This window comes from Zophobas morio, unplaced genomic scaffold (genome assembly GCF_036711695.1).
Source record: "Zophobas morio isolate AGI-343-1 ecotype UQ-CSIRO unplaced genomic scaffold, CSIRO_AGI_Zmor_V1 ptg000008l, whole genome shotgun sequence".
Lineage (NCBI taxonomy): Eukaryota > Metazoa > Arthropoda > Insecta > Coleoptera > Tenebrionidae > Zophobas > Zophobas morio.
In genome coordinates, this window is record NW_026972113.1 from 10,230,027 (window position 1) to 10,255,155 (window position 25,129).

A 25,129-nucleotide genomic window follows, 5' to 3' on the forward strand; every position below is an offset into this window, starting at 1 on the left:
GCGCAACTCAGTAAAAGTGACTTGTTGAAAATTTCAAAATTTTATTGTGCTATTGTTTACATCGTAAGGTTCTGGGAGATTTGCTTACAAAGATGGGTATGAAGCAGCAGATACGATACCGCAGTTGTTGTTGTAGTTGCGGACGGTCCTGTAGAAACCACCTTCTCCCCAGCTACCTCCCCAGGAATTCTTGACGATCCAGTAGTCGTAACCACCTTCGGAACCATATCCTACGACGAGGACACCATGGTTGAGGTCTCTTTCGTTGCAAGTGGTGTCGTAGATGATGCCCTGGTTGTAGAACTGGAGCTCATCGGTGGCGTCAATAGCCACAGAAACGGGACCATTGTTGGAGACAGCGTTGGCAAGAGCGTTTTCGTCTCCATAGGGCAGATCGTAGTATCCATTGATGCTGGTGACAGACTGAGAAGCGTCGTATCTGCAGTTGTCAAGTCGTTCTTCGTAGGGGTAGGCGCTTTCGCTCATGATACCATAGTCGTAGATGTAGTCGAAGGCACTGTCCATCCAACCACCGTCACAACCGGCATTACCATACCCAGTAGAACAGTCAATCAAGTTCTGTTCACTGAGAGAAATGAGTTGTCCGCGATTGATGGCGAATTGCCCTTCCACGGAGCCAGTCTGCGAAAAAAATCAACACTACTCAAACCCTCGAGAATGTTCCTACTCACGGTGCTGAAACTCCAGCAGGATCCGCATTGTCCCTGGTTCTTGACTTCGGTGACGGCGTTGCCTCTCCAGTCGACTTGGGCGGCAGCGGGTTTCTTGGAAGGCACCCACTTCTTGGCCAGTTTCTCGTTCTTGACGGGCTTGGTGGCCTTGCCGCGGTTGACGTAAGCCAAGAATTCCTCCTTGGTCAGGTCACCGAATTGGTTGATGGCTTTGCTGTAGGTGACTTCTCCTTTAGCGTATTTGGCGTTGTGTTCCTCGATCTGGGCCAGGTTGTCGTTGAAGATGGCCATACGGCGAACTTCCTCCAAGGGGTTGCTGTATTGTTTCTTGTGGGTCAGCTGGAGGAGGCGGTTAGTGCGGGTTTTGGACAAAAATTAATTGTCTTACCTTGAAATCAGCCCATTTCTTATGAAGGGGCGATTTGGGGGCTGCCAAAGTGGCGACGATTACCAAAGCTAGAACGATGAAGGTCTTCATGATGCTGCGGTGTGACGATGTCCAAGACAGCTGCACAATTTATAGTCGGTTTTTGGGGTGGTGGTAATTTTTATCGGGTTTTTGAGATCTACACGTGCACCATTTCAATTGCTTATAATCTTATCGAGGTGTCCAATCGCGATGATTGTACTTCTTTGCATACTTTGAGTTGGATTTTAGTTTGGATAATTTATTTACTTCAAGTTTAAATACATGCAAGTCGAAAGGTGTTCTGGATGGTATTTCTTCCAGATTTAGGTCTTCAAAGCGTTAAATTCAAATTACTTGGCAATTCTTCAAACGCTACACCCAAGAAATAACCAAAAGCAACCTAAAGAAAAATTCATTTTACGTAAAATAGGCATTTCTGCGCCACACATTTTTTTTTTATCAAGATATTTGATCGATTGAACTTTGTATATTTTTTCAAGATCGTGACGTCTCAATACCCACTATTCAATCTCTAGTAGCATCTTGAACTTTCTTCTGAATTGTATTTGCTGGATGCGTAGAATAATATTCTTGTTCTAATTTTGCCACTATGTTTAGTTTTCAATTTCAAGTCAGTTAATTTAGATTAGTAATAGTTGTGTCATGTGGAAGTTCGCATTTTTTCGGCGTTGTCAAAGTAATTCAGTAGATCATTGAAGCAAATTGAAAATAAAAGTAAGATCGGGGCCTTGTACTTGAGTGTCAAAAGTCTCTGTAGTTAGCAGTTCTTTGTTTTGTTTTTTTTAATATACCTGGTGTCTGGAAAATGGCGGATTAACTCTCCGCTACGTTCTTAACAATCAACTGGTGAGTCTGGGAAAAACAGTAAAAAAATCCGTCTCACATTTTGGTGAAGTTATAATGATTTTAAAATTGGTTCTTTTGCTACGTTTAACAACTAAACAACTCATTCATTATCAGAATAACTAGTAGTAAAACTTTTAGTTAATATTTTTCTCGCCCATTACCATGTTTAATTACCCTTTCCATTAGAATGCACAAAGATATGGCTGTGTTGCTTTTGTAATAATTTGATAAAATTCCATTTGACAACAATGTTTGCCTGATATAAAGCGAAGGTGGATTTCAATCAGCATCGTTACTAAGAAACCAGAAAGTAAGACGGAGGTATTCACGCATTAGCTGTGAACATTGTTGCCAATTTTACTTTTATAAAACCACGTTTTTTTCGTTATCTACGTTATAAAGAATGTACGTACTGAAGAGTTAATCCGCCATTTTCCAGACAGCCGGTATAGTGTTTTCTTTCACCAACAGGATAGTTAAACATGTTTTCAGTTTCTTGTTGTAAAAAGAAGTCTTCGTATATTAAGAAAAAGTGGACAAAATAGAAACCCCGCCCACCCACCCCTTCGCAATTGTGATGAATATTTTATTCATTGTGAGCTGAAGGGCGGAGTTTAGTTACAAAATCCTCATTTCTCTACAAGAAATTATCATATGAAACTCATCACAATTGAGATTGGGGCGGGTGGGTGGGGCTTAATCTTTGTGTTTTTTTTAAATATAGAGTTTTCTTTCAACAACAGGATAGTTAAACATGTTTTCAGTTTCTTGTTGTAAAAAGAAGTCTTCGTATATTAACAAAAAATGGACAAAATATAGACCCCGCCCACCCACCCCTTCTCAATTGTGATGAATGTTTTATTCATTGTGAGCTGAAGGGCGGAGTTTAGTTACAAAATCCTCATTTCTCTACAAGAAATTATTATATGAAACTCATCACAATTGAGATTGGGGCGGGTGGGTGGGGCTTAATCTTTGTGTTTTTTTTAAATATAGAGTTTTCTTTCAACAACAGGATAGTTAAACATGTTTTCAGTTTCTTGTTGTAAAAAGAAGTCTTCGTATATTAAGAAAAAGTGGACAAAATATAAACCCCGCCCGCCCACCCCTTCTCAATTGTGATGAATGTTTTATTCATTGTGAGCTGAAGGGCGGAGTTTAGTTACAAAATCCTCATTTCTCTACAAGAAATTATCATATGGAACTGATCACAATTGAGATTGGGGCGGGTGGGTGGGGCTTATTATTATTATTATTGTTATTATTTTTTTGTTTAATATATAGAGTTTTCTTTCAACAGGATAGTTAAATATGTTTGCAGTTTCTTGTTGGGAAAAGAAGTCTTCGTATATTAAGAAATAATGGACAAAATATAAACCCCGCCCACCCACCCCTTCTCAATTGTGATGAATGTTTTATTCATTGTGAGCTGAAGGGCTGAGTTTAGTTACAAAATCCTCATTTCTCTACAAGAAATTATATTGATGATGATGTTTATTAACGGTCGAAAAAAAACCAATTATAATAAAAACATACAAAAGTTACAACACTAAATTAAAATCTTCCTGTGGATCGATGATTTAAACCTGGTGTAAGAAATTCCCACAAACTTAATTTCATTATAGATAAATGTCAGTCTATCAAGACGACTAACAGGCGATTGAAACGCGTACAAAGTACGATGATATGGAATTGAAAGTAAGTGAGAATTTCTTACTTGACGAGATGGAACATGTATCATAAATAAAATTAAAATATTTGAACAAGTAACAATACCAGACAATACTTTATAAACAAAACACATATCAAACATTATTCTTCTCTTAGAAAGTAACGTAAGCCCAAAATAACTTATTATCATAGTATAATTATAGCAATTGAAAAATATTTTGAACTTATAGCACAGAAATTTGACGAATTTTTTTTTAATTTTTTCAATTTTTTGACTGTGCATCTTATAATAAGGGGACCATATAGTAACACCGTATTCGAGGATCGACCTTACAAAAGATGAAAACAAAACAATAAAAGATCTAAGATTTGTGAACTCACTACAGGTTCTTTTTACTAATCCTAACATTTTATGTGCTTTAGAAACAATATTATTTATGTGAAAAGTAAAAGAGAGTTTACTATCAATAGTAATTCCTAAATCACAAAAACTGGTCACACTTTCAAGAACAATAGAAGATAATGTATAATTATAATGTTCAGAACATAATTTGCGACTAAATCTTAAAACCTTACACTTAGGCATGTTAAATTCTAGTCCATTTTTCTTACACCAAAATTCTAAAAAGTTCAAATCAGATTGTATCATATGACAATCAGAGGGGCAAGTAATTTTTTTTTTTAATTTTTAAATCATCTGCAAATAGTAAAAACGGACTAGATTTTATAACATCTTTGATATCATTTATAAATAGAGAGAAAAGCAAAGGCCCTAAATGGGAACCTTGCGGAACACCAGAAGATGGAATTATACATTTTGATTTAAACCCATTTATAATTACAACTTGCCTTCGATTACTTAGATATGAATCTATCCATGATAGTAAAGGATCACCAATTCGAATCTTAGCCAATTTTAATAGTAGAATACGAATATTCACCCTATCAAAATCGTAACCATTTTCCATATTATTAACTATATAATTAGTAAATATCATTAAATTAGAAGTTGTCGAACGCCCTTTAAAGAAACCATGCTGTTCATCTAGGATGATATTTTTTACATGGAAAGGCAAAATGTCATATGTAATTGAATCAAATATTTTGGCTATAGGTGAACCAATACTAATAGGTCTATAGTTTGAAATGTCACTACGATGACCGTTGCTCCCAGAGCCGATATAACGAGGTGGGGAACATGGTTACAGGCCACATTTTATTATGACCAATATATCAAAGAATTTGAGGAAATAGTTACGGAGTTTAGCGAAGATTCTTCTCAATCGATTAAAGATTGCATACATATTTTGGAAAACAAAGATTTGCGACAAGATCTAGCTTTTCTAAGAAGCAATTATCAATTCGTATGTGAGGTAATAGAAAAGTTAGAAAAACCCAACATGTTGTTGGTAGATGCCATAAACTTAGTGAAAGAATTTAAACAACAAGCAAACGCAGTAAGGGGTGATATTGGTACTAGAGTATCTCCACAATTTGACGAAGTGTTAAATAAAAATGCAGGTTTCGGTGTTCTTTCCGACGTTGCTCGTGTTTTACAAGGCCAGAAGGTGGAAAATTTGGAGTTAGATTCAACATTAGTTGCAAAATTCAAATTTTGCGCCAACAACGAGTGTGGATGTTGAACGCACATTCTCCAATTTTAAACACATTTTAAATGATCGGCGAAAAAATTTTACAGTGGACAACTTGGAACATATTACAATCATAAATTGTTTTAAAGAAAACTGAAATACGTGCGTAAAATATAAAGTCTAGGATTATTGTAATCATATTTTATCCAAAGTTCTAAGAAGTGTTCTTTGATTTGTAATATGATTATGTTTTAATGCTTTTTGGCTTAAAATAAAACTTTTTTAATGAAAGTGTTATGCTTATTTAATGCTTTTTTGCTTAAAATAAAACTTTGTTATTGAAAATGTTGTGCTTATTTAAGCGCTTATTCTTAATTTTTTTGTGCTTATAAATCCGCTCTCTAGTCATAACAATAGAGATTGGGGGGGTGGGCGGGGCTTAATGAAAATAAATAAATAAAATAAAAATGAAAATCTTTCGTTTAAAAGTCGTCAAGGTTTTCCGAATTCTCAAAATTTTTGGAAATTTCTTTTCTTCGAACGTCAAAATCGTCAATGCTTAAAAAAATCTTTCGTAGAACATACAAAGATTTAAAACTAAGTATGTTAAAAATTTACTTGGTTCATTCCACGTTTCAAAGTATTTCTGAATTTTGGAAATATTTACAATTTTGAGAGTCACAAGATCTCCGATTAAAAAAAAAGGTGTTTGCGAAATATGCAGAGGGTTTAATTACACTTTTTAACCCTTAGAAAGTTAAAAACTACTATCTTGTTTTCATTTGTGAATTTTTCTAAAAATTACTGTATCTTCAATTTACCAAACATTCAAAATTTTTATATCCGAGATTTTCAATGTTTTCAAAATGTTCGTTATTGTGACACACTAAAGTTGTGCCAGAGTTTTGGATACTTGAGATGTTAAAAGTGAATCTTTGGTTTATAGTCGTCAGGTTTTTCCGAATTCTCAAAATTTTTGAAATTTTCAAAATTTCACCAAACGCCGAAATTGTCGATGTTTTAAAAAAATCCGTGGAACATACATAGATTGCTTCAAAGATTTTAAACTTTAGTATATTAAAAATTTATTTAGTTCATTCCACGTTTCAAACAAAACATTAAATACTACTTCTAATTTTCAGATTGTTTCCAAATCACAGAAATTTAAGTTGAAATTTTTAAAATTTGGAAGCTTTTCGAAATTTATATTCTTGACAAGTTACATCAGAGTTTTATATAGCCAGGATGTTAAAAACGAATTCTTTGTTAATCGTCATCAAGATTTTCCAAAACTTCAGAATTTTTTGAATTTTTGAAATAAAAATTTCAAAGTTTAATCAAGTTTTGAATTAGGTGAACCCTTCACCATCTTTTTTGCATTTCTTAGCTAATATTTACTGCACTAAAAGTCCAAGACGACCCACAGTCCCCTTCGTCTTTAATATCACTTATTACATTTTTGGTCCTCCAGTCAACTTCGTCATCGACTGGTTGCTTCGAAGGAACATATCTTCTGCGAAATTTTCCGGGCACTTGTGTTTCGGGAGCTTTAGGTCGATTTACGAACGCAAGAAATTCATCAGCTGTTAAATCGCCGAATTTATTAATCGCTTTGTAATAACTAACTTCGCCATTTTTGTATTTGGTGTTGTGTGCTTCAATTTTCGCCAGATTTTGCGTAAAGATGACAAAGCGTTTCAAATCCTTCTTATCAGACAAGTACTCTTTGTTGTGTTTGGCCGAGAAACAAATGATGCAAGGGGTGTAAATGTGGTGAAAATTACTTTCAAATTAGCCCATTGGTCTTTGATGGTACTTTGAGGGATCGCAGTCGCCAGAGCGACCACACTTAGAATTAAGACAATCTTCATCTTACTGGTGTCAGAGCACTAATTTGTCTCCTTATATCCACCTATTGTCAATGTCTTATCGTTTGAAAGGCGCAACTCAGTAAAAGTGACTTGTTGAAAAAAAAAAATTTCAAAATTTTATTGTGCTATTGTTTACATCGTAAGGTTCTGGGAAATTTGCTTACAAAGATGGGTATGAAGCAGCAGATGCGATACCACAGTTGTTGTTGTAGTTACGGACGGTTCTGTAGAAACCACCTTCTCCCCAGCTACCTCCCCAGGAGTTCTTGACGATCCAGTAGTCGTAACCACCTTCGGAACCATATCCTACGACGAGGACACCATGGTTGAGGTCTCTTTCGTTGCAAGTGGTGTCGTAGATGATGCCCTGGCTGTAGAACTGGAGCTCATCGGTGGCGTCAATAGCCACAGAAACGGGACCATTGTTGGAGACAGCGTTGGCAAGGGAGTTTTCGTCTCCAGCGGGCAGATCGTAGTATCCATTGATGCTGGTGACAGACTGAGAAGCGTCGTATCTGCAGTTGTCAAGTTGGGCTTCATAGGGGTAGGCGCTTTCGCTCATGATACCATAGTCGTAGATGTAGTTGAAGGCGCTGTCCATCCAACCACCGTCGCAAGCGGCATTACCATATCCAGTAGAACAGTCAATCAAGTTCTGTTCACTGAGAGAGATGAGTTGTCCGCGATTGATGGCGAGTTGACCTTCCACGGAGCCAGTCTGCGAAAAAAATCAACACTACTCAAACCCTCGAGAATGTTCCTACTCACGGTGCTGAAACTCCAGCAGGATCCGCATTGTCCCTGGTTCTTGACTTCGGTGACGGCGTTGCCTCTCCAGTCGACTTGGGCGGCAGCGGGTTTCTTGGAAGGCACCCACTTCTTGGCCAGTTTCTGGTTCTTGACGGGCTTGGTGGCCTTGCCGCGGTTGACGTAAGCCAAGAATTCCTCCTTGGTCAGGTCACCGAATTGGTTGATGGCTTTGCTGTAGCTGACTTCTCCCTTGGCGAATTTGGCGTTGTGCTCCTCGATCTGGGCCAGGTTGTCGTTGAAGATGGCCATACGGCGAACTTCCTCCAAGGGGTTGCTGTATTGTTTCTTGTGGGTCAGCTGGAAAAGGGGGTTAGTGCCAGTTTTGGACAAAAATTGATTGTCTTACCTTGAAATCATCCCATTTTTGGTGGAGGGGCGATTTGGGGGCTGCCAAAATGGCAACGATGAACAGAGTGAAAAATAGCACGATCAGAGTTTTCATCATGTTGCTGCGGTGTGACGATGTCCAAGGCAGGTGGACAATTTATAGTCGGTTTTTGGGGTGGTGGTAATTTTTATCGGGTTTTTGAGATCTACACGTGCACCATTTCAATTGCTTATAATCTTATCAAGGTGTCCAATCACGTCTTTGCATACTTTGAATTGGATTTTAGTTTGGATAATTTATTTACCTCATGTTTAAATACATGCAAGTCGAAAGGTGTTCTGGATGGTATTTCTTCCAGATTTCGGTCTTCAAAGCGTTAAATTCAAATTAATTGGGAATTCTTCAAACGCTACACCCAGGAAATAACCAAAAGCAAGCTAAAGAAAAATTCATCACCCCTATGTGCTTTTCATTTTACGTAAAATAGGCATTTCTGCGCCACCCATTTTTTTTTTATCAAAATATTTGATCGAATGAACTTTATATATTTTTTCAAGATCGTGACGTCTCAATACCCACTATTCAATCTCTAGTAGCATCTTGAACTTTCTTCTGAATCGTATTAGCTGGATGCGTAGAATAATATTTTTGTTCTAATTTTGCCACTATGTTTAGTTTTCAATTTCAAGTCAGTTAATTTAGATTAGTAATAGTTGTGTCATGTGGAAGTTCGCATTTTTTCGGCGTTGTCAAAGTAATTCGGTAGATCGTTGAAGCAAATTGAAAATAAAAGTAGCCCCATATCGGGGCCTTGTACTTGAGTGCCAAAAGTCTCTATAGTTAACAATTGTAAATGTTTTTTCAACACCACAAATTTGGTTTTTGGAATTCAAAAATTTGCGTTCTCGTGGTGAAGTTATATGTCGGAATTTTGGTTACCGAAGATGATAAAAACGTTGGTTTGTAGTCGTCAAATCTCAAAATTTTTGAAATTTTCAAACTTTTTACTTCCTCAATTCCAAAATTTGTAATCATATTTTTAGTTCCGTTTGCCCGTCTGTCTGTAACAATATGACGACGTCATCCAATGAACCGCATTTTAAAATGAGTTGAATGTTGTACAAAAATATACTCCTAGAATTGTAGTAAGCGAATCCACTTTCAGTTTTTTCGCTTAAAGTTAAAATTTTCGCTGAAATAATTGCACGGTATCATAACATTATACGAGATAAGTATATGAACTCGTGACTCAGTGGCTCAGGGATTCAGCAGCTTACTCGGCGAACTTAACCCTTTCCTTTTTTTTTGCACTGGTAATGCGCTGTGACAACTTTTCTTTTGTGCTATGACTATGTTGATCACAAATTTTTTATTGGTCCAATTAAAAACAAATCAGTTACCCCATTTCTTGAAAATGTGAGAAAACCAACGTCGTTATATAAGAATGATAAAATAAGAATTATAATGTTTATAACATGTTAGTTTTTATTTTTTTCCTTTCAGTAATTTTGCCCTTTATCGTATTTTGTCCCTTATAACATTTTGTTTGATTTTAGTTTAATTAATAATTTTAGTCCTTTGCTTTGAGAAGGCAAACTCATTCAAATCAATAGAGAAATATGTATTTTGCAATTACGCTATTATGCCCCTCAGTTTAACAAAGAATGAAAAATTAATCACACTTGAGATTGGGGCGGGTGGGTGGGGCTTAATCTTTGTTCTTTTTTATATACATAGTTTTCTTTCAACAACAGGATAGTTAAACATCTTTTCAGTTTCTTGTTGGGAAAAGAAGTCTTCGTATATTAAGAAAAAATGGACAAAATATAAACCCCGCCCACCCACCCCTTCTCAATTGTGACGTATATTTTATTCATTGTGAGTTAAAGGACGGAGTTTAGTAACAAAATCCTCATTTCTCTGCAAGAAATTATCATATGAAACTCATCACAATTGAGATCGGGGCGGGTGGGTGGGTGGGGCTTAATCTTCGTATTTTTTTAATATATAGAGTTTTCTTTCAACAACAGGAAAGTTAAACATGTTTCAGTTTCTAGTTGGGAAAAGGAGACTTTGTATAATAAGAAAAAATGAACAAAATATAAACACCGCCCACCCACCCCTTCTCAATTGTGATGAATGTTTTATTCATTGTGAGCTGAAGGGCGGAGTTTAGTTACAAAATCCTCGTTTCTCTGCAAGAAATTATCATATGAAAATCACCATAATTGAGATTGTGGCGGGTAGGCGGTGCTTAATCTTTGTTTTTTTTTTAATATATAGTTTTCTTTCTACCACAGGATAGTTAAACATGTTTTCAGTTTCTTGGTGAGAAAAGGAGACTTTGTATATTAAGAAAAAATGGACAAAATATAATCCCCGCCCACCCACCCCTTCTCAATTGTAATGAATGTTTTATTCATCGTGAGCTGAAGGGCGGAGAGAAATTATCAAATGAAACTCATCACAATTGAGATCGGGGCGGGTGGGTGGGGCTTAATGTTTTTCCTTATATACGTAGTTTTCTTTCAAAAAATTGAAAATTAAAAATTGAAAACTCGTGAAACTTCAAGTCGAAAATTTTTGTCGTTTTTTGAATTTTTAATTCTTAGTGAATACAATTTTTATTATTAAAAAAACATTTATTATTATTAAAAAAGTGCGACATTTTGACGAATTTTCGTTTTAGGTTTTTCTTAGTTTTCAAATTTTCAAACAGTTCGTGATTTAAAAAAAATAAAAATTTTTCTAAAATTTTCGCCAGTTAACGTTAAATTTTGATTGTTAGTGGATCAAGTTTTTATTATTTAGGATTTTTGGACGATTAGAATAATTTAATTTTAAAATTATTTTATTTTGCGTTTCTGCTATTGTTTTTGAGAAATTTTGTACTTCTCCGACATGAGCGTCTACCAATTTTTTTTTACTATTGACCATTTATTATATATAAAAATTAAAAATTGAAACGAAAAATTAAAATGTCCAAAAATTATGAAGTTGAAAAATTGAGAAAACTAAAAATTTTAAAAATTCATTTGAAAAATTACTGAAACGAAGCATTTCCAATATTTGAAATGTGGTAAAATCTGAAAAGTACCAAATCGCCAATATTGAAAAATCGAAAATTGAAAAATCATATATATATATGTACATTGTTGAAGAAACGAAAAATTCAAAAATCAAAAACATTCAAAAATTCAAATTTGAAAACTTGAAAAGTCGAAAATTTTTAATCTGAAAACTTGACAAAAAATGGAAAGTTGAAAAAATAGCTAAAAATTGGAAAAACGAAAAATTAAAATGTCCAAAAATTGAAAAATCGAAAATTTGAAAAGCGCTGAAGTTGTAAAATAAAAGAAATAAAAATTTAAATTGGAATATTACAAAATCGGAATTAAAGAAAAATTTAAAAATTGGATAAACGAAAAACTACAATTTCTAAAAACCCAGAAATTGAGGAAAAATTAAAAACATAAATATTGAAAAATCGAAAATTGCAAAATCAAAAAATTGACAAATGGAAAATTGAAAAAAAAATAAAAAATGGAAACTTGAAAAATATTGAAAAATTGAAGAAACGAAAAATTAAAAACTGACGAACGAAAAAACGAAAAATTAAAATGTCCAAAAATCGAAAATTTGAAAAACGCTGAAATCTAAAAAGTTTTAAATCGTAATATTAAAAAAAGCAAAAATTTTAATTGGAAAGTTGCAAAATCAAAATTAAAGAAAAATTTAAAAACGGAAAACTACGATTTACCTAAAAAAAAACACGAAAAATTAAAAACAAATATTGAAAAATCGAAAATTGTAAAGTCATATACGTAGTTGAAGAAACGAAAATTCAAAAATCAAAAAATTGAAGATTTTCGCTGTTTTCAAAATTTGCGATTTTCTAACACGCCGAAGTTGTGTTAAAGTTGTGGAAACCTAAGATGATAAAAATGTTATTTTTTGGTTTATCGTCGTCGAGGTTTTTCTAAATGTCAAAATTTTTGAAAATTTCAAAATTTCTCCAAACCAAGATCGTCGATATTTAAAAAAATCTTTCTTGGAACATAGGTAGATTGCTTCAAAGATTTTAAACCAAGTATGTTAAAAAATTATTTAGTTCATTCCACATTTCAAAGTATTTCTGAATTTTGGAAATATTTACAATTTTAAGAATCTTCGATTGCAAAAAAAAAGATCTTTTAAATATTGAAAACTACTTCTCGTTTTCAGTTTCTTGTTGGGAAAAGAAGACTTCGTATGTTAAGGAAAAATGAACAAAATAGGGCCGAGTTTAGTTGCAAAATTCTCATTTCTCTACAAGAAATTATCAAATGAAACTCATCACAATTGAGATCGGGGCGGGTGGGTGGGGCTTAATGTTTTTTTTTTCTTATATACGTAGTTTTCTTTCAAAAAATCGAAAATTAAAAATTGAAAACTCGTGAAATTTCAAGTCGAAAATTTTTGTCGTTTTTTGAATTTTTAATTCTTAGTGAATACAATTTTTATTATTAAAAAAACATTTATTATTATTAAAAAAGTGCGAAATTTTGACGAATTTTCGTTTTAGGTTTTTCTTAGTTTTCAAATTTTCAAACAGTTCGTGATTTAAAAAAAAAATAACTTTTCTAGAATTTTCGCCAGTTAACGTTAAATTTTTATTGTTAGTGGATCAAGTTTTTATTATTTAGGATTTTTGGACGATTAGAATGATTTAATTTTAAAATCATTTTATTTTGCGTTTCTGCAATTGTTTTTGAGAAATTTTGTACTTCTCCGACATAAGCGTCTACCATTTTTTTTTACTATTGACCATTTATTATATATAAAAATTAAAAATTGAAACGAAAAATTAAAATGTCCAAAAATTATGAAGTTGAAAAATTGAGAAAAGTAAAAATTTAAAAAATTTATTTGAGAAATTACTGAAACGAAGCATTTGTCCAATATTTGAATACTCGAAAATTTGGAAAGTGGTAAAATCTGAAAAGTACCAAATCGCCAATATTGAAAAATCGAAAATTGAAAAATCATATCTATATGTACATTGTTGAAGAAACGAAAAATTCAAAAATCAAAAACATTCAAAAATTCAAATTTGAAAACTTGAAAAGTCGAAAATTTTTAATCTGAAAACTTGAAAAAAAATGGAAAGTTGAAAAAATAGCTAAAAATTGGAAAAACGAAAAAATAAAATGTCCAAAAATTGAAAAATCGAAAATTTGATAAGCGATGAAATTGTAAAATAAAAGAAATAAAATTTTAAATTGGAAAATTACAAAATCGGAATTAAAGAAAAATTCAAAAATTGGATAAACGAAAAACTACAATTTCTAAAAACCCAGAAATTGAGGAAAAATTAAAAACATAAATATTGAAAAATCGAAAATTGCAAAATCAAAAAATTGACAAATGGAAAATTGAAAAAAAAATAAAAAATGGAAACTTGAAAAATATTGAAAAATTGAAGAAACGAAAAATTAAAAACTGACGAACGAAAAAACGAAAAATTAAAATGTCCAAAAATCGAAAATTTGAAAAACGCTGAAAGTTTCAAATCGTAATATTAAAAAAACAAAAATTTTAATTGGAAAGTTGCAAAATCAAAATTAAAGAAAAATTTAAAAATGGAAAACTACGATTTCTAAAAAAAACACGAAAAATTAAAAACAAATATTGAAAAATCGAAAATTGTAAAGTCATATACGTAGTTGAAGAAACGAAAATTCAAAAATCAAAAAATTGAAGATTTTCGCTGTTTTCAAAATTTGCGGTTTTCTAACACGCCGAAGTTGTGTCAAAGTTGTGGAAACCTAAGATGATAAAAATGTTATTTTTTGGTTTATCGTCGTCCAGGTTTTTCTAAATGTCAAAATTTTTGAAAATTTCAAAATTTCTCCAAACCAAGATCATCGATATTTAAAAAAATCTTTCTTGGAACATAGGTAGATTGCTTCAAAGATTTTAAACCAAGTATGTTAAAAAATTATTTAGTTCATTCCACATTTCAAAGTATTTCTGAATTTTGAAATGTTTACAATTTTGAGAATCTTCGATTGCAAAAAAAAGATCTTTTAAATATTGAAAACTACTTCTTGTTTTCAGTTTCTTGTTGGGAAAAGAAGATTTCGTATGTTAAGGAAAAATGAACAAAATATAAACCCCGCCCACCCACCCCTTCGCAATTGTGCTGAATGCTTGTTTTTTTTTCTTTATATACGTAGTTTTCTTTCAAAAAATTGAAAACTCGTGAAATTTCAAGTCGAAAAAATTTGAACTTGAAAACTCGAAAAACTGAAGGAGCAAAAAAAGATCGTGTAATTTTTCGATTTAAAATGTCTCAATGTGACATTTTTTCGACTTTACAGTTTTGAGGATTCTATAATTTTTTGATATCACAGTTTTTCGTTTTTTCATTTTCATTTTATAATTTTCAATATTTCGATTTTACAATATTTCCTTTTTTCAATTTTCAACTTTCTCAATTTTTATTCTTTCAATTTTTCCATTTTTTTGATTCGAAAAGTAGAAAAATGGAAAAATTAAAAATCGAAAAAATATGAAAAATTCAAAAAAGCTGCGGAATGCCGAAAAATTGAAAAAACAAACAATTATAAAATCGGAACATTGAAGAATTGTAAAAATAAAGAAAATTAAAAAGTGAAAACTCGAGAAACTCAAATAAAAAAAATGCAAAATCTAGAAATTGAATGGAAAAGTTGAAAAATTTGAACTTGAAAACTCGAAAAACTGAAGGAGCAAAAAAAGATCTTGTAATTTTTCGATTTAAAATGTCTCAATGTGACATTTTTTCGACTTTACAATTTTGACGGTTCTATAATTTTTTGATATCACAATTTTTCGTTTTTTCATTTTATAATTTTCAATATTTCGATTTTACAATATTTCCTTTTTTCAATTTTCAACTTTCTCAAATTTTATTCTTTCAATTTTTCCATTTTTTTGATTCGAAAAGTAGAAAAATGGAAAAATTAAAAATCGAAAAAATATGAAAAATTCAAAAAAGCTGCGGAATGCCGAAAAATTGAGAAAACAAACAATTATAAAATCGGAACATTGAAGAATTGTAAAAATAAAGAAAATTAAAAAGTGAAAACTCGATTAACTCAAATACAAAAATTGCAAAATCTAGAAATTGAATGGAAAAGTTGAAAAATTTGAACTTGAAAACTCGAAAAACTGAAGGAGCAAAAAAAAGATCTTGTAATTTTTCGATTTAAAATGTCTCAATGTGACATTTTTTCGACTTTACAATTTTGGCGATTCTATAATTTTTTGATATCACAATTTTTCGTTTTTTCATTTTATAATTTTCAATATTTCGATTTTACAATATTTCCTTTTTTCGATTTTCAACTTTCTCAAATTTTATTCTTTTAATTTTTCCATTTTTTTGATTCGAAAAGTAGAAAAATGGAAAAATTAAAAATTTAAAAAATATGAAAAATTCAAAAAAGCTGCGGAATGCCGAAAAATTGAAAAAACAAACAATTATAAAATCGGAACATTGAAGAATTGTAAAAATAAAGAAAATTAAAAAGTGAAAACTCGATAAACTCAAATAAAAAAATTGCAAAGTCTAGAAATTGAATGGAAAAGTTGAAAAATTTGAACTTGAAAACTCGAAAAACTGAAGAAGCAAAAAAAAGATCTTGTAACTTTTCGATTTAAAATGTCTCAATGTGACATTTTTTCGACTTTACAATTTTGACGATTCTATAATTTTTTGATATCACAATTTTTCGTTTTTTCATTTTATAATTTTCAATATTTCGATTTTCAACTTTCTCAAATTTTATTCTTTTAATTGTTCCATTTTTTTGATTCGAAAAGTAGAAAAATGGAAAAATTAAAAATCGAAAAAATATGAAAAATTCAAAAAAGCTGCGGAATGCCGAAAAATTGAAAAAACAAACAATTATAAAATCGGAACATTGAAGAATTGTAAAAATAAAGAAAATTAAAAGTGAAAACTCGAGAAACTCAAATAAAAAAATTGCAAAATCTAGAAATTGAATGGAAAAGTTGAAAAATTTTAACTTGAAAACTCGAAAAACTGAAGGAGCAAAAAAAAGATCTTGTAATTTTTCGATTTAAAATGTCTCAGTGTGACATTTTTTCGACTTTACAATTTTGACGATTCTATAATTTTTTGACATCACAATTTTTCGTTTTTTCATTTTATAATTTTCAATATTTCGATTTTACAATATTTCCTTTTTTCGATTTTCAACTTTCTCAAATTTTGTTCTTTTAATTTTTCCATTTTTTTGATTCGAAAAGTAGAAAAATGGAAAAATTAAAAATCGAAAAAAATGAAAAATTCGAAAAAGCTCCGGAATGCAATTTGTCATATCGAAAACATCTAGAAAATCTTCCAACGTTACACATCAGATATAAAATTAATTAATAAGCTTTCACATTGTAGTCTAACTTGGCACTTCTCACGTAATCACAGATTATCTCCACAAGACATCAAAATCAATTTTTCTAAAGTGGTGATAACATTTACAGCCTCTTTTATGACTTAAAAGCCTATTCACACGTTTTCGAGTGCCGATAATAATCTGAAGTCGTCTGATTTGAATGCGACGTTCAATTCTCATTTTTTTTTCTCGAGAGTCATTATCGACTATTATTAAATGACCTTGATAAGAATATATAACCGACTGACACAGAATTGACAGCGTGCCGTGTTCAAAAAAACTTTCCTCTCAAGTTAATTCTTCCTAACTATTTTGCAATAATGTGCAACATATTTAATGCGTTAATAAGAAATTATTTTTTATCCATAAATTTTATAATAGTGAAGGTGAAGTAGCGTCTGTTGTTTCAGAAGGCCACTCTTTGCTGAAATGTTGTCATCGCCAATTAAACTCTCAATTATAGATTTAATTGCTTCCAAGACACTATTTATTCAATTAAAATTCACGATAATAAAGTTCAACTGTGTCTATAATCCGGTACAGTTGTGGAATTTCCACAAATGAAACAACCCGTATCCTAAAATAATTTATTGTTATTTATTATTAAGCTAGACAAGGGGGTAGCTTGCAATGGTCGCTATCCCGCAATGGTTATTCGCCTCCTTGGCTAGTTTCAAATAGCCCCCAACCCCCCATTGCGGCCCATACGAATTCTTGATCAACCAGTACTTCTGGCCGCTGGGTTCCGTCCCATACCCCACCACCAACACCGCATGGTTGACCGCCTCCTCGCTGTTCCCGCACTGTGGGTCGTAGTATATCCCATCCGAGTAAAACTGGAAGGTCTCCCGTCCCGCGTCCATGGCGGCCGAAACGGGACCGATGGTGGCCACGGCCGCTTCCAGACCCTTTTCGTCCCCTGGAGCTATGTCGACGTATCCTGCCATTTTTTAATCGTTAGTAAATGTTAATTTTGGGTCTTTTTTACGGTTTTACCTGTGCATTGTGCGCCCACCGCTTCTGGTAGGAATCTACACGGTCCGTCCCTGGCTTCGTAGGGGTAGGCGCTTTCGATGTCGATTCCAGGGTTGGTTCGGACGTATTCGAATGCGGGGTCCATGAGGCCGCCTTGACAGCTGTCGGTCCCGAAGGATTTGCTGCAGTCCATGAGGTTTTGGGGGCTGAGCTCGGGGAGGCGGCCGGTTTTGCGGAAAGTGTGGCCCTCGAGGGCGCCAGCCTGAAAACGTCGGTTTTTGGAGTTTGATTTTATTTTTCAGTTTTTCAAAATTCCGATTTTTGAAAAAAAAATTTCAAAATTGTTCACAAAATTCACGTTTAGATATACATTTTATAATTTTTGATTTTTGGAAGTTTGTCTAGCTTAAAAAAATACATACATTCATTTTCAAAATTGAAGTGTTTTTTAAAAATTTTGGCAAAGTCAAGGTTGCAATAATTTTTATAATATCCGTTCGCAAAACTCCCGCACTGTCAGAATGACATTCCGTTGGTATGAGAAATAATCCCCTAAAAGATTTTTAAGTTTATATGATTACCGCCTTGAATTTCAAATTTTCAAAATTAATGAATGATAAATCAAATGTTTATTAACTATTTTACCTTTTTGAGTTGCTGAAGTGTTCAATGTGTTTAAAGAACTTGTCAGTAATTCAAACAAATTGTAGCACCAGAAGCGTAGAAGTGGACAGTAAAGTCAAAAATATATATTATTCAAAAAAAGCTTTCGTTGTCGTTCGTGTGTCATACTCTTTCTTTATTTGCATTGATAAAAATCTTCAATTAATGTGCTTTTGACATTTTTATTTGACAAGTTATTTTTAGTCACTAATTTGTCACTGGATTGCAATTTTGCAACATATTGTACAGGTTTTTCGCATCTCACCACTGAGTACACTCAGGTCATTTTTTCCAAATCTGACACTGACAGTGCGGGAGTTTTGCGAACGGATATTACCTACATGTAATTTTTTAATTTTTAGTGAATGCATGTTTATTTTGCGATTTTTGGAAAATGGAAACAATTTTATTTCACGTTTATGCTATTATTTTTAGACATTTTCTACTTTTCGTAACAATGGAACTGTTTTTCAGTTTATTAAAAAAGTGAGAAATTTTGACGAATTTTCAAAAATTAAAGAGCATTTATTGTTTAATTTTTGTTCTTTTAATATTGAATTCAATTTCATAATTATAAAATTTTTGAAAATTTCGTTTTTTGTTAAAGTATTTTTTGAAAATTTTGATAATTTGGATTTTGCAATATTGCTTCTACGTTTCCAATTTTGACAAACTGGATAACAGGGGTCCTAAGGACATTTTGTCATAATAGACTATTTTCGGTTTATTTAAAAAAGTGGCAAAATATTGACGAATTTTCAAAAATTAGAGAGCAAAAAAATTTACGTTAATTATCTAAATTTCGTAGTTTTTAAACTAAATTTAGTTATTTTTCAATTTTGAAGATTTCGACTTTTGGAAAAGTAAAACTTTTGGCAAAGTTAACGTTGCATTAGTCGTTTTTGTACATTTTGAAATTTTCGAAAATTGGATGGATAACGGGAGCTCCCAAGGACATTTTTGTCATTTTTTTAAATAAATTTTGAATTCTTGGTGAATCAAATTTTTATTATTTTGGATTTTTTACGCTGTTGTTTTTTGAGACGTTTTGTACTTTTGGAAACAATCGACTGCGGCTTGAACAAAAACAGAATTTCGGCTTATTAAAAAAAAACTCGGAAATTTTGACGAAGTTTCAAAACTGCAGAGTAAAAAAGTTTTCGATTGATATTTAAATTTCTTGTTTTTTAAATATTGATTAGTAAAGTCAGGTTTTTGTTATATACATTTTTCAAATTTTGAAAATTTTTGTCGTTTTTTGAATTTTAAATTCTTATAGTGAATCAAATTTTTATTATTAAAAAAACATTTATTATTATTCAAAAAGTGGGAAATTTTGACGAATTTTGGTTTTAGTTTTTTTCTTACTTTTCAAATTTTCAAACAGTTCGTGACTTTTTCAAAAATTTTCGCCAAGTCAACGTTAAATTTTGATTGTTATTGAATCAAATTTTTATTATTTTAGATTTTTGGACAATTAGAATAATTTAATTTTAAAATTATTTTATTTTGCGTTCCTGCTATTGTTTTTCAGAAATTTTGTACTTCTTCGACATAACCGTCTTTTTTTTAATATTGGCTATTTATTATTATTATATATAAAAATTAAAATTTGAAAAACGAAAAATTAAAATGTCCAAAAATTATGAAGTTGAAAAATTGAGAAAACTAAAAATTTTAAAAATTTGTTTGAAAAATGACTGAAACGAACCATTAAAACGTCCAATATTTGAAAACTCGAAAATTTGGAAAGTGGTAAAATCTAAAAAGTACCAAATCGCCAATATTGAAAAATCATATATATGTACATGTTTAGATGAAGAAACGAAAAATCAAAAAATTGAAAAATTAAAATTTGAAAACTTGAAAGGTTGAAAATTTTTAATTTGAAAACTTGAAAAAAAACGGAAAATTGAAAAAAATAGCTAAAAATTGGAAAAACGAAAAATTAGAATGTCCAAAAATTGAAAAATCGAAAATTTAAAAAGCGATCAAATTGTAAAATAAAAGAACCAAAAATTTAAATTGGAAAATTGCAAAATCGGAATTAAAGAAAATTTCAAAAACTACAGTTTCTAAAAACCCAGAAATTGAGGAAAAATTAAAAACATAAATATTGAAATATCGAAAATTGCAAAATCATATACATAGTTCAAGAAACGAAATATTCAAAAATCAAAAAATTGACAAATGAAAATTTGAAAACACTGAAAAATCATGGTATTTAAACAACGAAAAAATGAAAAATTGAAAAATCCAAAACTTGAAAAGTCGAAAAATTTCAATCTGGAAACTTAAAAAAAAAAATAAAAAATGGAAACTTGAAAAAAATATTGAAAAATTGAAGAAACGAAAAATTAAAAACTGACAAACTGACCAACGGAAACATGAAAAATTAAAATGTCCAAAAATCGAAAATTTGAAAAACGCTGAAATCTAAAAAGTATCAAATCGTAATATTAGAAAAATCAAAAATTTTAATTGGAAAGTTGCAAAATCAGAATTAAAGAAAAATTTAAAAACGGAAAACTACAATTTCTAAAAAAAACGAAAAATTAAAAACAAATATTGAAAAATCGAAAATTGTAGAATCATATAAGTAGTTGAAGAAACGAAAATTAAAAAATCAAAAAATTGAAGAATTAAAATTTGAAAAGCTCGAGAAGCAAAAACACTGAAAAGCGTAGGATTAAAAAACAAAAAAGTGGAAAGTTAAAAAAATTTAAATTAAAACTGGAAAAGTTGAAGGAACGAAAAACTAAAAAAATGAATAATTAAAAATTGGAAAACTGAAAAATCAAAAAATTGAAAAAACCAAAAATTACAAAATCCAAAACTTGAAAAGTCTAAAAATTTTAATCTGAAGACTGGCAAAAAAACAATGGAAAGTTGAAAAAAATATTGAAAAATTGAAACGAAAAATTAAAAACTGACTAACTGACGAACGGAAAAACGAAAAATTAAAATGTCCAAAAATCGAAAATTTGAAAAACGCTGAAATCTAAAAAGTACCAAATCGTAATATTAAAAAAAAACAAAAATTTTAATTGGAAAATTGCAAAATCAGAATTAAAGAAAAATTTAAAAACTGAAACCTCGAAAAATTCAAACTTTCAAAAACTACAAAAATTGAAAAATCGAAAATTGTAAAATCATATACGTAGTTGAAAAAACGAAAATTCAAAAATCAAAAAATAGAAGAATTAAAATTTGCAAAGCTCGAGAAGCAAACACTGAAAAATCTTAGGATTAAAAAACGAAAAATTGGAAAATTAAAAAATTTTAAATTGAAAACTGAAAAAGTTGAAGAAACAAAATTTAAAAAACTGAATAATTAAAAATTGGAAGACTGAAAAATCAAACCATTGAAAAAACCAAAAATCAAGAAATTGAAAAATGAAAAATTACAAAATTTAAAACTTGAGAAAAAAATTGGAAAGTTGAAAACAAATATCTAAAACTACAATACAAAGAAACGAAAAATTCAAAAATAAAAAACTGAAAAATTAGAATTTGAAAAGTTCAAGAAGCAGAATTGGCAGAATTGAAAAATCGTAGTACTAACAAAACGAAAAATTAAAAACTGAACAATTAAAAAATTGGAAAACTGAAAAATCAAAAAATTGAAAACCAAAAATCAAAAAATCCAAAACTTGAAAAGTCTAAAAATTTTAAGCTGAAGATTGGAAAAAAAGTAAAAAAATCTAAAAATTGGAAAATCGAAAAATTAAAAACTGACAAATGGAAAAACGAAAAATTAAAATGTCCAAAAGTTGAAAAATCGAAAATTTCAAAGCGGTCAAATCTAAAAGGTAACAAATCGTAAAATTAAAAGAACCAAAAATTTAAATTGGAAAATTGCAAAATCAGAATTAAAGAAAATTGCAAAAACTGAAACCTTGAAAATTCAAACTTTCAAAACTCCAAAAATTGAAAAACGAAAAACTACAATTTCTAAAAACCGAGAAATTGAGGAATTTCAAAAATCGAAAAATTAAAAACAAAAATATGTACTGAAAAATCGAAAATTACAAAATCATATATGTAGCTGAAGAAATGAAAAATTAAAAATCAAAATTGGAAAATTGCAAAATCAGAATGAAAGAAAAATTCAAAACGTGAAACCTACACTCGAAAAATTAAAAACAAATCAAAAATTGTAAAATCGTATTGTTGAAGAAACGAAAAATTTTCCGCTGGCGACCAATTTTTTTCTAATATTGACTGTTTGGTAATTCAGTTTTTTATTTTTTCAACTTGTGAAAATTTGAATTTTTGGAAAATTACTTTTCAAAATGTTGGCAAAGTTCACAGTGCGAACTTTTTTGTAAATATTCCATTTTTTGAAAATTGTGAGACCAAGCTTCCAGAGACAATTTGTCATTTCTATAAATAAGTTTTAAAATTTCAACGGACAAATGTGGGAATTTTGAATCGTAGAAGTCGGTTTTTTGAAAAAAATCGTCGAATTTAAAGCTGTAAACAGCCGATTACAACTCATTTTATTAAAAAAAGTGAGAATTTTTGACGAATTTTCGAAAATTTTGAAAAAATATTTTTCGTATAATTTTCGAAAACTGAAAGAGTAATAAGATGTCGCTTGAACATTTTGAAGTTAATTATATCAATTTTGAAGTACCTGAGACTCAATTTTTATTATTTTTCAATTTTTGAAGTTTTTTTGGAAAAGTTTAATATTCTTCAATTTTGACATTTTTTTTCTACATTTTGTAACAACTGAAAAAAAATGGGGGGTTTGAAACATGAAGATAAATGTAAACTAAGATATTATTATTATTCATTAGAAAAAAATGACGAATTTTTAAAATTGCCACGAAGTCCACCTTTTAATTTAATTCGCCTTGGAAATCTTTAAATAGAAATCCAATCAGATCACTCCAGTTGTAAACTATTCATGCAAAAAAATCATCAACACTCACTCGAGTAAACAAAGTGAAGTGACTTAAGTGCATTCACTAGAAATACCAACCGATTTTTTCATTGTATCACTCTTCAAGAATGTCCGATTCTATTCAAGATCTTTATTTTTTTCGTCAAAAGTCCGTTCCAAAAAATCAAAGTCATCCCAAGAACAATCAGATAAAGCACGGGAAGTGCGAGATTACAATCTCCATTTACTCAACTCCACAAGTGTTTACCTATTACCTCTTCACCTTGATTACATTCGCACTATTTAAGTAATTCGTTCGATTGGTCATTGTCAACCAAGGCATGCATTCGTCATGTGAAGTAACCTTAAAAGCTTTCAGAAAATCCCAACACCTCTTAACTATAATAAACACACTCTCATTCCCAAAAATACAAAGCCTACTATAAAACGACGGATCTTCTCTCTCATTATGTTAATTTTCTGTGAGAACGATTTCGTAATCGAGCTCTAAATTAACAATATCTTGGGAAAATCTGAAAATTCTTGCGTAATAATTGTAGGTGTCGAAACCCGGCGGACCGATTTCCGTGCGATCGTCCGCGATCACGTGCCACTCGATTATCGATTTATCGTACTCACCGCGCTGAAGGCCCAACACGACGCACACAACCCCTGGTTTTTGACCCGGGTTACAGCCCCAGCTTCCCTCCAGTCGACATAGTCCGGGAAGATCACGTTGGCGCTGGGGATGAAAGTAGTGGGGGTGGGAATAGCCACCCTGGACCTTAAAGTTATGTTGAACCCGTTCAGGGCCCGGTGGAACTCGTGGTTGAGCATGTCGGCGAAGTTGTTCAACTGTTGGACGAAACTCCACTGACCCCGACCGTACTCCTGGTTAAATCTGGCGATTTTGTGACGGTTTTCGATGAAGACTTCCCTGCGGAAGGTTTCTTCTTCCGGGGAGCGGTAGCTTTTGTTATACGTGAGCTGGAGGAGAGTGACAATTAAAATAATTCCAAATGGTTCTGTAATTACCTTGAAGGCCATCCATTCCTCCTGGAGGAGATTCTCCAAGGAGATGGAGAAGCGCAGTTGGCACGTGGTGGAGGCTACTAGCGCTACTAGAACCAGCAGCGTCTTCATGGCTCAATTTCGCCTAACGTTGCCTAACTTTTACAAGTTAATGTCAGTGGAAGCACGAACTCTCACTGGTCTTGAAGATGTTCCGGCGAAGACTGAGAGTGGTTTGAATTTTTGGCCATTTAAGATGGTGGAAGGTGGCTTTGGTGGCCCCCGGTGAAGATCTCTGGCGTAATGTAACGTGTTGTCCATCATCTCTTCACTTTCTTCGCGGTTTGGGTTGCGAAATCTTCCGGTTGGGTGTTGACCTTTGGGTGTTTTTCTGGGTGGTAATGTGTCACTGGACGTCAGTGTCAATGTCATCGCCGTTTTGACGTTTTTTGTACAATTGGCGGGTATTGAGATCATTTTGAAACCTTTGTTGGTTAATAAATTGTTACTAGGTCAGTAAACGCATTATGTTTGAAGAAATGTTAATGGTGTTCTTCCATGTACCACATGGGTTTTTTAGCGAGATTTAGCTTCGTGTTGATTATTATTAAATATTTGAATTTCTTTTTGGATGAACACGATCGGTAGGAACTGTTAGTAGATAAATAGTGTTTTGAGGAATTTTTGTTTTTTTGAACAAAAATTTTCGTTTTCGTATTTTTAGTTTTTCAAAATTTCTATATTTTTGAGAAACTTTTGTTTGTTTTTTCTTTTTCAAAATATTAAAAAGTTGTCCGAATTTTGCAGGTTGAGAAAGCTTGTACTGTTTTAAAAGTTCGTGTTTTAAAAATTAAAATACCCAAAAATTGAAAAATCGAAACCTTGAACAAATGAAGAATTTCAAATCG

The 25,129-nt window shown here is 31.3% G+C and overlaps 2 protein-coding genes across 2 annotated transcripts; both read right to left on the bottom strand.

The window, feature by feature from the left end:
- Window positions 1-21: 21 nt before the first annotated feature.
- Window positions 22-1,193, bottom strand: LOC135125295 (procathepsin L-like). The gene is made up of 3 exons (XM_064050761.1): window positions 1,081-1,193; window positions 693-1,031; window positions 22-642 (listed from the first exon to the last, which is right to left on the bottom strand). The coding sequence occupies exons 1-3, from the start codon at window positions 1,168-1,170 to the stop codon at window positions 85-87; spliced, it is 987 nt and encodes a 328-aa protein (XP_063906831.1). The 5' UTR covers window positions 1,171-1,193; the 3' UTR covers window positions 22-84.
- Window positions 1,194-7,205: 6,012 nt separating this feature from the next.
- LOC135125301 (cathepsin L-like) lies at window positions 7,206-24,761 on the bottom strand. Its single transcript, XM_064050769.1, has 6 exons — window positions 24,246-24,761; window positions 23,850-24,197; window positions 17,678-17,918; window positions 17,421-17,621; window positions 7,871-7,944; window positions 7,206-7,820 (listed from the first exon to the last, which is right to left on the bottom strand). Exons 1-6 carry the CDS (start codon window positions 24,351-24,353, stop codon window positions 7,263-7,265), a joined length of 1,530 nt encoding a protein of 509 aa, XP_063906839.1. The 5' UTR covers window positions 24,354-24,761; the 3' UTR covers window positions 7,206-7,262.
- Between the last annotated feature and the right edge of the window lie 368 nt (window positions 24,762-25,129).

What these genes read in the sequence shown, in the direction of transcription:
- LOC135125295 (XM_064050761.1), bottom strand. Translation starts at nt 1,170, where the DNA reads ATGAAGACCTTCATCGTTCTAGCTTTGGTAATCGTCGCCACTTTGGCA. An exon ending in AGAAATGGGCTGATTTCAAG is followed by an intron (nt 1,032 to 1,080) that starts GTAAGACAATTA and finishes CGCCTCCTCCAG; the next exon opens with CTGACCCACAAGAAACAATA. An exon ending in CCTGCTGGAGTTTCAGCACC is followed by an intron (nt 643 to 692) that starts GTGAGTAGGAAC and finishes TTTTTTTCGCAG; the next exon opens with ACTGGCTCCGTGGAAGGGCA.
- LOC135125301 (XM_064050769.1), bottom strand. Translation starts at nt 24,353, where the DNA reads ATGAAGACGCTGCTGGTTCTAGTAGCGCTAGTAGCCTCCACCACGTGC. An exon ending in GGGGTATGGGACGGAACCCA is followed by an intron (nt 7,945 to 17,420) that starts GCGGCCAGAAGT and finishes CTGCCGCCCAAG; the next exon opens with TCGACTGGAGAGGCAACGCC. An exon ending in CCTGCTGGAGTTTCAGCACC is followed by an intron (nt 7,821 to 7,870) that starts GTGAGTAGGAAC and finishes TTTTTTTCGCAG; the next exon opens with ACTGGCTCCGTGGAAGGTCA.